This window comes from Hemicordylus capensis, chromosome 2, assembly GCF_027244095.1.
Source record: "Hemicordylus capensis ecotype Gifberg chromosome 2, rHemCap1.1.pri, whole genome shotgun sequence".
Taxonomy (NCBI): domain Eukaryota; kingdom Metazoa; phylum Chordata; class Lepidosauria; order Squamata; family Cordylidae; genus Hemicordylus; species Hemicordylus capensis.
In genome coordinates this window covers 259747186-259761701 of record NC_069658.1, presented here as the reverse complement: position 1 = coordinate 259761701, position 14516 = coordinate 259747186, and the positions used below count along the sequence as shown (strand labels likewise).

General features: G+C 50.3%; 1 protein-coding gene across 1 annotated transcript; it reads right to left on the bottom strand.

Annotated features, from left to right (window-relative positions):
• Positions 1-7642: 7642 nt before the first annotated feature.
• Positions 7643-13118, bottom strand: LOC128342347 (uncharacterized). The gene is made up of 2 exons (XM_053289566.1): positions 12230-13118; positions 7643-9699 (listed from the first exon to the last, which is right to left on the bottom strand). Exons 1-2 carry the CDS (start codon positions 12612-12614, stop codon positions 8507-8509), a joined length of 1578 nt encoding a protein of 525 aa, XP_053145541.1. The 5' UTR covers positions 12615-13118; the 3' UTR covers positions 7643-8506.
• Positions 13119-14516: the final 1398 nt, after the last annotated feature.

Here is a 14516-nt window from a genome sequence, read left to right as displayed (position 1 = left end):
GAAAGAAAAACAATCATAAAGATTCTTTGGCACTCAATCTTAAATGCATGCATGTATATGGAGCTGAGAGTCAATTCCCACAGCCTGTTGTTGTTTGTGAGGTACAGCAGTGTGAGTTGACTCAAGCAGAGTAACATAGCTGCCTGTGCGTTGTTACAAGGTGTTTCAAGAGAGTTTTACCATGAGTTCTGCTTGCTGGCATGCTCGTTTTTGCACTGTGAAAGCTTGCCTTGTGATCTCAGTTTACGCTGAAGTGCTCCTATAACAGCTCCATCTCAGAAAAACCTGCAGTGTTAGCTTTAACAAGTGCCTGTGGTATCCTGCTAAAGACACAAAGTTTGGCAAGAAAAAAGGGGGAGGGGGTTATATGCCAGGACCTTTGGAGATATTCTCTTGCTTGTGAGGAAAAACCAAAGTATAATGTGGTGTGTATCATCAATCATTGCATCATAATTCTGTTGTTCGAGATACAAGCCAACTCCACAGGGTTGTTGCTTGTGAGGAAAAACCTAAGTATAATAGCAATAGCAATAGCAATAGCACTTACATTTATATACCACTTTATAGCCAGAGCTCTCTAAGCGGTTTACAATGATTTAGCATATTGCCCCCCAACATTCTGGGTACTCATTTTACCGACCTCGGAAGGATGGAAGGCTGAGTCAACCTTGATGTAGTGTGTATCATCATTGCATCATAATTCTGTTGTTTGAGATACAAGCCAAGTCCACAGGGTTGTTGCTTGTGAGGAAAAACCTAAGTATAATGTGGTGTGTATCATCATTGCATCATAATTCTGTTGTTTGAGATTCAAGCCAACTTCACAGGGTTGTTGTGAGGAAAAAACACATGTGTGTCAGTCAGATGTATGCTGGGGGGGCGGCGGCGGGGGAGGCGCGGTGGGGGGGCACAATTTCAGTGCTTGCCCCGGGCGCCATTTTCCCTAGTTACGCCTCTGTTTCCAAGTACACCTCCACATAGTATCTGGGTATTTCATGAGCCCCAGCATACTGACATTTGTAGTTTTCCAGCATTTTTTGGTTTGGCTATGTCCACTGCTAAATAGTTTTTGAAATATTAAAAGATTAACGAGCTTGACTTGTATTTTTCAGCTGATATTATGGTAAAGTTATCTGAAAGATGGGTGTCAGATGCCTGGACAGGGGGCGCAATTTCAGTGTTTGCCCTGGGCGCTATTTTCCCTAGATACGCCTCTGATGGACAGGGCCTGATCATGGATCAGCGGCACCCACTGTCCCCCGCTAATTCACCACCTGAAGCTACAGCTTCAGTTTGCTTCATGAGGAGCTCAGCTCTGTACCCACAAGAATATATTTTGAACTCTTGATCACTTATTGGCAGGCAAGCATGTTTTTCTAGTATAATCCACAGGACACCCTTTTGGCTTTTAAATCAATTGCAGGGGCAGGTTATCTGGGATTAACTGAATTGTATAGCATGCAGCTGATGGAGTAGAGCCTTTAGCCATGTGTAAGTGCAGAGGCCTTGGGCAGTGAACCTTGGTATGAGAATGGGCATGTTACACATGTGTCCATAATATGAACATGTACATATGAAGCTGCCTTCTACCGAATCAGACCGTTCTTCCATCTAGCTTGGTACTGTTCACACTGGGGAGCAGCAGCAACTCTGCAAAGTTTTATGTAGGGGCTTTCCCAGGCTTAACCTGAACAATATCGGACCTCTGAAAAGTATAAGCATGCATATATATTCAGTATTTGGTTTGGGCCCCTTTTGCAGCAATTACTGCCTCAATGCGGCGTGGTATGGATGCTATCAGCCTGTGGCACTGATGAGGTATTATGGAAGACCAGGATGCTTCATTAGCGGCCTTCAGCAATTCTGCATTGTTTGGTCTCATGTCTCTCATCCTTCTCTTGGCAATGCCCCATAGATTCTCTATGGGGTCAGGTCAGGCGAGTTTGCTGGCCAATCAAGCACAGTACACTGTATACTTTTCGGAGGTCCGATAGTGTTCTATTCTTCAATCCTTGTCTTCTTGGTTCCATGTAATATTCTAATTTTCTGAGATTGTGGATTTGGGGTTTTCATGAGCTGTACGCCATGATCATCAAAATTATAACAAATTAAGGCTTGACTTATCTCGCTTTGCATGTAATGCGTCTGTCTCATATATCAGTTTCACCTTCTAATTTGCATTACTGAAATTAATGGACTTTTGCACGATATTCTAATTTTCCGAGTTTCACCTGTAGTTACACTGTAACAACTTCAGTAGCAACAGTGTCAGAAGTGTTGTTTAGGCGTATCTAGGGAAAATAGCGCCTAGGGCAAACACTGAAATTGCGCCCCCTGTCCAAGCATCTGACACCCATCTTTCAGATAACTTTACCATAATATCAGCTGAAAAATACAAGTCAGGCTCATTAATCTTTTAAAATTTCAAAAACTATTTAGCAGTGGACTTAGCCAGACCAAAAAATGCTGGAAAACTATGAATTTCAGTATGCTGGGGCTCATGAAATACCCAAATACTATGTGGAGGTGTACTTGGAAAACTAAACAGAAGTGCCTGTATAATTCTCTACTATGCATTGTAGCATCACCATTACATAAGTTTTAAAAATAAATGGAGAATTTGACTTTCCCCAGATACTCTGAAAAAATAATTAAAGGATATGCAGAGTAAACTGTGTCACTGCTTGGAATATATTCTAGTCTTTCAGAAAGATAGTTAAAATGAGAGAAAGAAAGAAACTCCCAGTGGGCCTTAATATTAAGGATTTCACACTGATTCAAAGACAAACTCACCATTAATAGCCATATTAGCAAGACATCACATTTAACTCAGTTATCACAAGAATAAAGTAAGAGCAAATGAATACAATCCTAGCTCATAAGATTCAGCTCAGTATTCACAAGCCCTGATTCTCTGTACATAGTGCCAATCTGAATATGTGTACAGTGACTTATATTATACAAGTGAATTTTAGCCCGTTGAAAAACGGGCGCTAGTAATGCTTTCGGCCCCCGCCGCCGAACCGCCCTCCCAGCTGCCCGATCCCACCATTTGTACAGGAAAGAGGAGCTCACCAGCAGAGCTCCTCTTTCTGCAAAGGCTCTTCTCAAACTGGCGCTTTGAGCGGAAAGGACGCCCTTTCCGCTCAAAGCGCCAGTTTGAGAAGAGCCTTTGCAGAAAGAGGAGCTCTGCTAGCGAGCTCCTCTTTCCTGTACAAATGGTGGGATCGGGCAGCTGGGAGGGCGGTTCGGCGGCGGCATTTTTCAGGGCCAATTTGGCCCTTAGTAATTTGGCGGGGGGACGGGAATGGTGGGATCAGGCCCCAAGGTTTCCCCCCCTCCCGGCTTTACTGGCGGCGCCAGGCCTCGGCGGCGGCTCTGCCGCCACCTCGGTCAGCTTCCCCACCGCCTCTTCCTCCGGCGCCTCTCTCCTTTATTTGCGGCGGCCGCTTCTGGCCCCGCCGCCGCCTCACCCGTACTCCCGCCGCCAGTTGCCCCGTCGCGGCCACCGCCACCTCTGGCCGTGGCCACGGCTGCGCCGCCGCCTCTCCCGCACTCTCCTCCTGGCGTAGGCGGCGGCCACTTCTCCTTCTCCCGGCCCCAACATGGCCGCCGGGTCCTGCCGTTCGTGCCTCCCTTGCCCTGTTCTGGGCATGCCCAGAACAGGCCAGGCACGAACGCACGCTTGGTGTCCGTCCACGGACGGACACCAAGCGTTTTATTAGAGAGGATATATATTATTTTTTTACCCGTAGCCCCTTTGGGGGGCTTCCTAAAGGCTGGGGGGTTACAAAGGTTCCTCCTCCCCCCACTGGCCTCTAGGGCCTCGCAGGGACCATTTGAGCATGTGCGGTGGCCATTTTTAAAAATAATCTTTTTTTAAAAAAAATGGCTACTGAAAACAAAATGGCCACCGCGAATGCTCAAATGGCCTCTGCAAGGCCTGGCATGGCTTAGGGCCTCACATAGGCCATTTGAGCATGCACGGTGGCCATTTTGTTTTTGGCAGCCATTTTTTTTAAAAAATTAATTTTACAAAATGGCGCCCCCTTCAAGTGGCGCCCGGGGCACGTGCCCTGCCTTCCCTACCCTAGATACGCCCCTGTTTATGTGTAATGTACCTTTTAGGGACTTGTGCTGTAAATGTCTGGTTGTCTTTGACATCTGATATTTGTGTGCATGGTTTGACATCAGCCTTTGTGTACAATAATTGGGGCTAGATTCTCTTCCTGTTTCTTCCTATCTGCCTGCTAGTGGTGTGTTGCTTAATCTGTTTATGCTAAAAGCAAAATAAACTTTTAAAAAAATCAACTATCCCATCTGTGTTGATGTTGCCATGGAAAGCAGAACCTAAAGGTGCATACACAAACTGATTGCGTACATCACTCTTGGAATCTACTAGAAAAAAGTGAATATAAGAACCCTGCATTTCTACAACAAAAGCACTGTCTGGAGGGAAAGTTTTGCCTTGAGTTTTCATTAATGCAGCAAACTGTTACAATAATAATAACAATAAGATCCAATTTCTGTTTTACAGTCCAATTCTGCAGAAGGAATTAATTGGTTCTCCCACTTTTATTAAGGAGTACTTATTTGCTGGCATGTGTGATTTTGGCATGTAAGATATCTATTTATGAAGCTTGATTTGCTAGAACATGAGTTTTCTGTTGTGGGAGTTCTGAGACACTGCTGCAATAACCCATGTATTAACAAAATTCTTGGAAGGGTCCAGGACAGACACGTGTACTGGTGCAGTACAAACATTTCACACTGGCTAACATCCAGAGAAAGGAAGTGCAAGTGCACTGAGAGGATCAGACTAACAATACTTCCAGACTAACTTTCCTGCAATGAATCCCTATGTGGATTCATTACACACCTTCATTTCTTCTATTCATTTTGATTGTCTTTTCAACAGTGCCAACTGTCAACTGCCATGTGCCAGCTACACGCCACTCCCACCTGCAAGGCAGTGAGGTACTACTCAGTTTATGGTCTAGGATTTTTTTCAAGTGTTTAGGCTCTTTGGTGTCTAATAACCATTGCTCATAATGAATCCCTATGAAGATTCATTACACACCAATGAGTCTAAACAACTCAAAAATTCCTAAAATATAAATTGAGTACCCAGTGGGTTGCAGGGTCATTGGAACATGGGATGCCACTAATTCCCCACCCCCACCTGCAAAGCAGTGGGGTCAAAATGAACAGAAGGAATGAAGGTGTGTAATGAAGACACAAAAGAACCTAAACACTTCAAAATACCTAAAAAATAAACTGAGTACCCCAGTGTGTGTGTGTGTGTGTGTGTGTGTAGGGGGAGTGTAGTTGACACTATCCAAAGATAGTCAAAATAAACAGAAGAAATGAAGGCGTATAATGAATACTCATAGGGATTCATTATGAGGAAAAGTTATGAGGATACACCAAAGAATCCAAACACTTGAAATAATAAGGACTGCACATTTTGCTCCATAACTCCACTTCTACAAGGGCTAGAGCTTAGTTTTTGTTTTGTTTTTAATGAAAGCTGGGGATCTGTTTTAGGGATAGGATATGGCAACGTTGAATCCCCATTGTTTCCTATGGCAGAAATGTTCAAAATCAGTATAAACTTAAAAAAAAATTCATTAAAGATTAACCAAGTGTCTCACTGACTTGAAATTTGGGTGGTAGGTGGCACCCATGGGGACCTACTCACCACCCAGATTGAGTGCCCCTAGGACATTGTTAAGTGGTCCGAACCAGTCCAAATCAGAATCAAATCAAAGCCAATACAAATCAAATCTGGGGTGATTTGGAGGGGGCAGATTTGGATACAAAACAAATTCAGGGTGATTTGTTTTGGGCACAAATAGAATAAAAAATCAATTTGTGTACACCCCTAATTTGTATACACTATTATTTATTTAATTTTATTTTTACATTTTATATCCTGCTCTTCCTCCAAGGAGCCCAGAGCGGTGTACTACATACTTAGGTTTCTCCTCACAACAACCCTGTGAGGTAGGTTAGGCTGAGAGAGAAGTGACTGGCCCAGAGTCACCCAGCTAGTATCATGGCTGAATGGGGATTTGAACTCAGGTCTCCCTGGTCCTAGTCCAGCACTCTAGCCACTACACTAACATATTTCTTCCCTTTCCCCCCAACACATGTGTGGCGTTTTAACCAGAGAAAACCTTAAGCAAGCAGACTAATGTAGTTCAAAAAAGTCAACTTGAGCAAATACGAGGTTTTACTTTTTAAACTAGAACTGGGGATATAGCTATATAATTGAGCAGATGGGTTCAAAGAACTTGGGGCCCCCAGCTCCTGAGGGCCCCCTGCTCCTCCCCTCCCTATTTTATTTTCTCCCTCACTCTGAGGGGCCATTGGGGAGAGAGGCAAACAGGGCCCCCTCTCCCCTAGCTATGCCGGACTAGAACTTAAAAGAGTTTGCTCCCTGCAGCTAGGCAAGCCAGCTCAATTTTCCTTTCTAAAGAGCTATATCTGCATTCCTAAAGAGTGTTTCCTTCTTATCATGTTAATGATTCTACATCAATGCCTCTCCCTATATGCTCCAGTGTTTTCAGAAAAACTTGCTTAAAATCAGCATTTTAAAAACACAGAAATACATCGAGATAAGCTAGAATTTGGAAGACAAAGCCCGTTTTGTGTGTGGAGTGCTTCCAAGGATCTCGAATGGACTTGGGGTAAGTTTGGATGGTGTGTGAATGTACACACTGGAGGTTTGTAGTAACAGCCCTGTGTGGAAAAGCTCCAAGTAGGGAGGGGAAAGACAATGGCCTGAAACCTTGGAGAGTACTGCTGGTAGACCATATTGAGCTAGATGGATGAAAGGTCTGACTTGGTATAAGCAGCTTCCTATGTCTCTATAACATCATCTTAGGCTTGCTATCTGTAACATCTGGAAGATCCATGCTTGTTTAAAGTGCCTTACTGATACATGAACAGGGCAACATAATGTGGCTATTAGGGTTACCAACTGTCCCACATTGCACAGGATGTCCCTACTTCCTGGGGAGAAATTCTCATCCCGTTCAGGACTCAATTTCTTTCACTTTTGGACTTTGTTTTTATTTTTAAAGCTGCCACTGCGGGCTGGTGGTGCAGCGGGGATGGTGGTGCAGCGGGGATGGTGGCGAGAGCTCCACGCCTGCCTCCCAAACCAACCATGACAGGTAAGGTCAGGGTGGGTGGGTGGGCGGGCAAGTGAGCACGCTGGAAGCAAGTGGAGAGACAGCGGCAAAGGAGCTCCTCCTTTGGGCCCGCCTTCCTCCCAAATGAGGCAGATCGGGCCGATTTCAGGCCTCTGCTGATGAATACATGCCTGCTATTGTTTACACAAACACTTATCCTAGGAGGAACAAGAGGTGAGTGAAATGACTCTGGACTATTGAATGACTATATAGGCGCAGGAAGCTGCCTTATACGAAGTCAGACCATTCATTCATCTAGGGCAGTACTGTCTACTCTGACTGGTAGCAGCTCACCTAGGTTTCAGAAAAGAGTGTTTCCCAGCCCTACCTCGTGATGCCAGTGATTGAAGAAGGGATCCAATGCTTGTAAAGCAGATGCTCTTCCACTGAATTACAGCCTCATTGTTACCAGACCCTAGCCCAAGAAGACACGGAGACATATATATGGTGCAAAGGGCCACAACTTTATTAAAATTACAACATGGCGAACTGGAACTTTAGGTGATTAATCACCGCTAAACAACAGTGCGGGCTCCTAGGCATGAGCAAGGACACACAGCCCTGCACATAGCCTGCATGGGCGACACACCCTGGCTCAGGAAATAGGGCAGGAATGACCCGCCCCATTCCTTCACAGCCAACCACCCCCTTTTCAGGAAGTGATCTGGATACCTCAGGGACTTCAACCACCCCGGACCGCAGAGCCCAAAGGTTGGTGAAGTCCTGAAGCTGGTTTTCTTGGCAATCATTCTCCCCGTGCCGCACAGGCAACAAAGGAGCGATTAACCAGTCAACCTTAGAATACCCAAGGGTGCTCACCGAGATCTAACCTAAATTTCCCCTTAGCCCGCACTGCTACTGCCACACAGGGAGGTTAGCCCACGCTTGACCTCCCTGCCCCATAAACCTTCAAAAACTCGGCAAGCCCCCTCCGAATGTTGCCCAGGTACAAATCGCACCCTACCTCAGACAAATGAACCCCATCTGGACGATATAACTGAGGAAGGCGGGCCACTATCCCTGGCTGGAGTATGACCGCACCCCCAGCTGCTCTAACCATCTGGCCTATGGCCGCTGAAGCCTTACGACGGGCTTTCTCAACCCCAAGACCCGAAGACACCCCCCTCCATACCCTACGCTGGAGCCAGTTAACCCAAAGGATGCATACACCCGGAATCCAGTCCCTAAGAACCTCAAAATCGGATGCAGCTTGCCGAATAATTGAGAGGCCAGTTCGCCGGCCCAAGTCGTTCTCTCCCAAATGTAAAATTACCACTTGCGGGGCAGGAAAACTATCTAAATGGCTCCTAACCGTGGGGAGCAACTGGCCCCACTGCATGCCACGCATGCCCAACCAATATATAGAGGCCCTCCGGCCGAAATCTAGCTGTGTGCCCCACTGCGAGGTGCTGGCCCGCCGAAAGGCCCAAAAGACCAGCGAATGGCCACACACCAGGATCCGGACCGGAGCAGCCGCTCCACCAGCACCTGTGGGGAGAACACAGAAGATACCATGAGACGTTGGCCGCTGTCAGCGCATGTACCGCCTGACCGCCACGGACCTCCAACGCCCAATCCGCCGCACGGCATCCTCGGTCATGCCCATCCCTGAGGCAGTAGAGGCAGCCCCTATACGGAAGGAATGAAGGGTGAGCCCGGCTGTGGGGGATCCCGGCTCCCCCAAGGACCTTCCTGATCACTGTCAAAAACTGATATTGCATCAATGGGCAGCCACTCTCATGAAGGAACAAACATCCCCCAGGCCGAGGACAGAGACCAATGTAATGCTTAAGGGCTGTCACCGGGCAGAGCGCAGAACCCGCGGCCCCAGCCAAAGTGACCAATTGACCCTTGCCCCTCTGATCCGTCTTAGAGCGGCGGAGGCCCAGAACAGCTGTACCCGCCGCAAACGTTAAATCGGAAAGCTGGAGACAGCAATCCCGCGGGGAACGACTGCTGCGCGGCAGCAACTCAGAAGGGCGAAATGCACCAAAAAAGGCCACTAAAAGCGCTGCCCGAAAGAGGGAAACCTCCCAGGGGGTGGAACAACAGCCGTCCAGGCGACCGACCATAGAAACCAACATGTCCAGCGTAATCGGGCGCCTGCTGTCACTCGGAGCCAGAGACATCCTGGCCCATCCTTCCAACATGCGCCGGATACGCGGATCGGATGAGGAATCACCGACCCCCCTCACCTGAGCCTCGAAGGACAAGGCCGCCAAGTAACCACCCAGGGTGGACCCAGATCGCCCCGCCCTGTGTAGCGAAACTAGAAACTGCTGCAGGCGACCAACCGGGGCAGGCCAAGATTCTGCCAAACCTTCAGCCATCCGGAACTGGGCAAAAGCCGCTATCTTGGCCGCGTAACTCGCCCTGGTACTAGGCGCTAACGACGCTGCTATGGCCTGCTGGGCTTCCAACTGCCAAGCTGCCACAGGACTTCTGGCATGGGGTCCGGGAGCGTCGCAGCTTCGGGAGCTAACGCCCTGAATCTGTCTTCCTGAAAACGAGACAAGGCATCAGCGATCTCATTTTTTATCCCCGGAACGTGGCGGGCCTGAAAGACTATATTTGCTCACAAGCATTGGAGCACAAGTGCTCTGACCAAACCCATGACCCTCCGCGAATGCGAGGTTTGGGAATTGACAATGTGTACCACGGCCTGATTATCACACCAGAACCGCACGGAAGAGTTGGCAAACTCCTCCTCCCAGATGTGGACAGCCACCACAATGGGGAACAATTCCAGAAAGGTCATATCCCAAACCAACCCGCTTTCGGCCCAAAATGCCGGCCAATGGGCCGCACACCACCGGCCCCTAAAATAGATCCCAAACCCGGCCCCTCTGGCCGCATCCGAATGGACCTGCAAGTCAGCTTCCACCAGCTGTTCAGACCGCCAGAGCGAGGTTCCATTAAAAGTAAGAAGAAAAGTTTCCCACAGGGCCAGATCGGCCCTGACTCCTTCTGAGATCCGCACCCTGTGGTGCGGCGCCCGAAGGCCCACCGTGAGATCACAAAGCCTTCTCAGGAAAGCCCTGCCAGGGGCAACTACCCTGCAGGCAAAATTCAAGTGGCCGGCCACCACCTGCAATTCCCTAAGGGAAGCCTTGCGGGCCCGCCCCAGGGTCCTAACCAAAGCAAGCAAAGCTTGCAACTTGTCCTGGGGCAGCCTGGAGCACCCAGCTATTGAGTCAAGCTCAATGCCCAGGAAAGACAACCGGGTAACCGGGCCTTCCGTCTTATTCTGCGCAAGTGGAACACCCAGATCCGCCGCCAATTCCATGAAGGAATGCAGCAGGTGACCACATTCCCCAGAATTGCCCCTCCCCACAAAGAGGAAATCGTCAAGCTAATGAGCAGTTGTCACCAGCCCCGCCCTCCGCCGCACTGCCCATTCCAAAAAAGTGCTAAAAGCCTCAAAGGCCGCACAAGAAATTGAGCAGCCCATGGGCAACGCACGGTCAAAATAATACTGCCCTGCGAAGGCAAAACCTAGGAGCTCGAAATCGGCTGGATGGACAGGCAGCAGGCAGAAGGCAGACTCGATGTCACACTTGGCCATGAGAGCCCCCACCCCTTTACTGCGAACAACCTGAACTGCTTCATCAAAGGAAGTGTAGCGGACAGAACACAAAGTGTCGGGGATGCCGTCGTTAATGGACGACCCTTTGGGGTAAGATAGGTGGTGGATTAACCTAAATTCCCCTGGCACCTTCTTGGGCACCACCCCTAAAGGCGAAACACGCAGCCCCGGGAAGGGGGGGTCTGAAAAGGCCCCACAACCCTACCAGCCGCAACTTCCTTAGCTATTTTTCTTAAAACAACCTGCTCCTGACCTATAACGGACTTGAGGTTACGCGTTGTGATGGACCCCAGTCGAGAAGATGAAGGGATACGAAAACCATCCCGGAAACCACAAAACAAGTAGGCAGCCGCCGCTCTATCAGGATAGTCTAGTAATAGGCAGCCCAACACATCCAGCTTGATGGGGCTAGGTCCCTTTACCCGCAGCGGGTGGAGGGGGGGCATCCTTCCTACCGCCCCCGACCTAAACCTGCCTCCAGAACCCGAGGAACGGGCCCGAGGGCAGCTTGAACTGGGGTGTTTGGCCCCACAGAGGCCACACGCATGCCTGTAATGGCAGGGTGACCGGGAGCACCTACCATTGGCATTGTACTCCCAGCAGACCAAGTGGGGTTGAACCCACTGATGGCCTGACCCCGGGGCAGAAACGGAGCCAAGCGGCTTAGACAACAAGTGCCCACTGTCAGATCAGTCCCCCTCAACTGGGCGGGCCGGGGACATTACCACAAGCCACAATTCCTGTAGCGGGGCATCCCAGGGCAAAGATGGATCAAGGGCGGCTCGCATCCTAAAACTCTCGTCATAACGGATCCAAGCGGATCCTGCAAAATCAGAGAAAGCCCTGTGGATTATGTCCATGTATTTCAGCAAAGAGGGGCCCCTAGCCGGCTGCGCCTGCACAATAACCCCCATATATATGGTAAACCCGGAGAGCCAGTTGCTCCACGTCTTTTCCACAGGCTTACGCTTCGTGGCCTCATGTTCCTTACAGGACTCCCCTTCTTTATGCTTTGCTTCGGGCTCCCGGAACAAAAGGCTAAAGATGTCAATGTATTCCCCCTTCAAGATCTTTTCCCTTGTGGCAGGAAGCAAATGGTCCCCCAAAGGAAGCCCCATCCCCCCATACGGGGCATGTTGGGGCGTGGGGGTAATGCCCATAGGATAGAACCCCGTGCCGCTAGCCGTGGGGACCGGGACAGTCGCGTTGTTTGCCGCCGCACTGGCGGGCGCACTCACAGGTCTATGAACCCCCCAAACTTGTTCGGCCGAGCCCTGAAGGCCCAATGCAGTACCCATAATGGGAGGAGTAAACCCTGAACCCCAAGCGTGTGCATAGGGGGACCAGTATGGGGCTGGTCCCCATCCCCCCATGGCTTGCGCAGGCCAGGGTATGGAAAGCCACTGGCCGGAGCCGCCGGGGGGTGTGGGTGCTGCTGGCTCACCCGGGGCCACAGGGAGAGACGGATCCAGTGGGGGTTGCTCCACCGGCGCCACAGGCTGAGGTAACGCAGGTCCAGGCAGTGCAGGAACCGGGTCCGGGGGTCGAGCAGGAGCTGGCTGCCCAGGCGGATCCGTCAATGGCAGCGATGGAGCAGCAGGTTCAGATGGAGTATCAGGTCCAGCAGGAGCCCCTGCCTTCTCCAGGGCATCCAACCTACTGGAAATAGATTTCAATAACTGGGTTCTAGTAGCCCCCCGAGTTCTGCGAGGGACCTTGGTGGGTGGAACGCCCCCGCCACCAGACGGGCCGGCCCCGGGATCCGATGGCACAGCCCTGGCCCGTTCTAACGCCTCCATCCGCCCTATCAGGGCCCTAATAACACTCATTTCTTCGTCTTCATCCTCAGAGGAAGACGGAGGAAGAGCAGCGGGTCTCTTAGGCTATCTGATGGGTCTCCCCCCCTTCTTCCCCTTGGCCTTCTTAGGCATGACTCCACGCAAGCAAGCAGCCAGTCAACCAAGGAACTAACAGCCAGCACACACACACCTTGCAGGAAGGCAGGAAAAAACCCCACAGCCACACCAACACAATAAGGCTAATGTGCACCACCAAATACTTCCCCCACCTCAGCCTGAGGGAACCACCCCCACCAAGGCCAAATCCCAATCCTCACCCAGCTGGGCAGACCACTGTAAAACCCTTATCTATTGCCAGGGGACAGGGAAGAAGCCCAACCGATAGAGCAGGAAGAAAAACAAACAAAAACCCAACAACAACAGTATTGAAAACACAAGCAGCAACAACAGTAAGGACAAAATGCCCAGAAGAGTGAAGGGGAATCCCCCACCCCCACCCCAGCCCAAGTATGGAAAACACAACCAGCAACCACAGGAATGAAAAAACGCCCAGGAGAGTGAAAGGGGAATCCCCCCCCCCACACCCAAGCCCACGTATTGAACACCACCAACAGCAACAATATTGAAGTAGGCCCAGAGTGAAAGGGGAATCCCACCCCCCACCCCCAAGCCCAATTGCCTTAAGAGGCAAGGCCTCCGCCTGGGGCCAGAGGGGAGAGAATCAAACCGTGTGGGCCCAAGGCCCAAAGAAGCAGAAAACGCGGTGCGCCCAGCCGGGCGAAGGACGCTGCTGCCGCGGCGAGGCCAGCCGCCTCCGAACTCCCCTGCTCCGCACGCCCGATCCCGGGCGAACCCCCCCCCCTCGGAAAAGCTGGAGGAGCACACAACCGGAGCTCCTTCCAGCTGAAGATCTGAGAAACGACTGCTGGCTTGTGGCGTGGATTGGCCGGTTTTCGGCCGAAACCACGCCCCCCTCATGCTAAGCAGCCAATCAGGCTGCTACAAACTCCCTCCCCCAGCACGAGGCAGAGGGGAGGGGGATTCCTCCCAAAGAGTTAAGTTTCCTAGTCAGGCAAATAGGAAGGAAAAGTTGTACAGTGCAAAAGTCTCTCTCCGCTTCCCGTATTTGCTTGCCCTCACTAGCCACTCACTAACACTTTTAAACATCACATTTTTTAAAATGCTGATTTTCATTTTTGTTGAAGGGAACATTGGCTGTAAAAGTCAAATAGGAACTCTGAGGCCTACAAGTTATGGGGTAAAATGAAGCAGAATTAAGGAAGAGGCCACTGTCAGATAGACGCAGCAACACTACAAGGCACTTCACACAAGCAGTGTGACATGCTGGAAGGAGGTCTGTGGGGAGAGTGGGTTTCACGATCCCCTAGCCCTCCCTGGCCGGATGGATTGGCCACCCAGGCAGAGCAGCGGGGCTTGGGAGCCTCCTGGCACCCAGAAGTCCCATAATGCACTGCATGAGTGTGCAGTGCATTATGGGGACCCTCCCAACACTCCCGACACTGGTTAGGCGGCTACTCATGTGTTGGTGCTGTGCGAAGCCGTGCAGCACTGACACACAATCACTTCGCCCAGTTTCTGGGCATGTTTGTGCCCCAAACCCTGGCTAAGTGTTGGGCTACTTTAGAGGGCTCGCTGCTGCCAGGAGCCACGTGGCTCCCAGTGGGTCACATGTGCAGTGAAAACCAGGCTGGGCTTCCCTAGCCCCGTTTCGACTGTGCATGAGAATAGCTTCTACTTATACTAAGCAGTTGAGGCCTATGTGATCGAACAGGCCTAATCTCCCTCGGAGACATGAGTTAAACCAATAGTAATAGCTGCCCTTTATTTTCAAGATATTTCTACTTCCTGGGGCGGGGGGAGATTTCACCAGCCCTGACATATATTTTTATCAGCTGTTACTAAGGCAAAAGA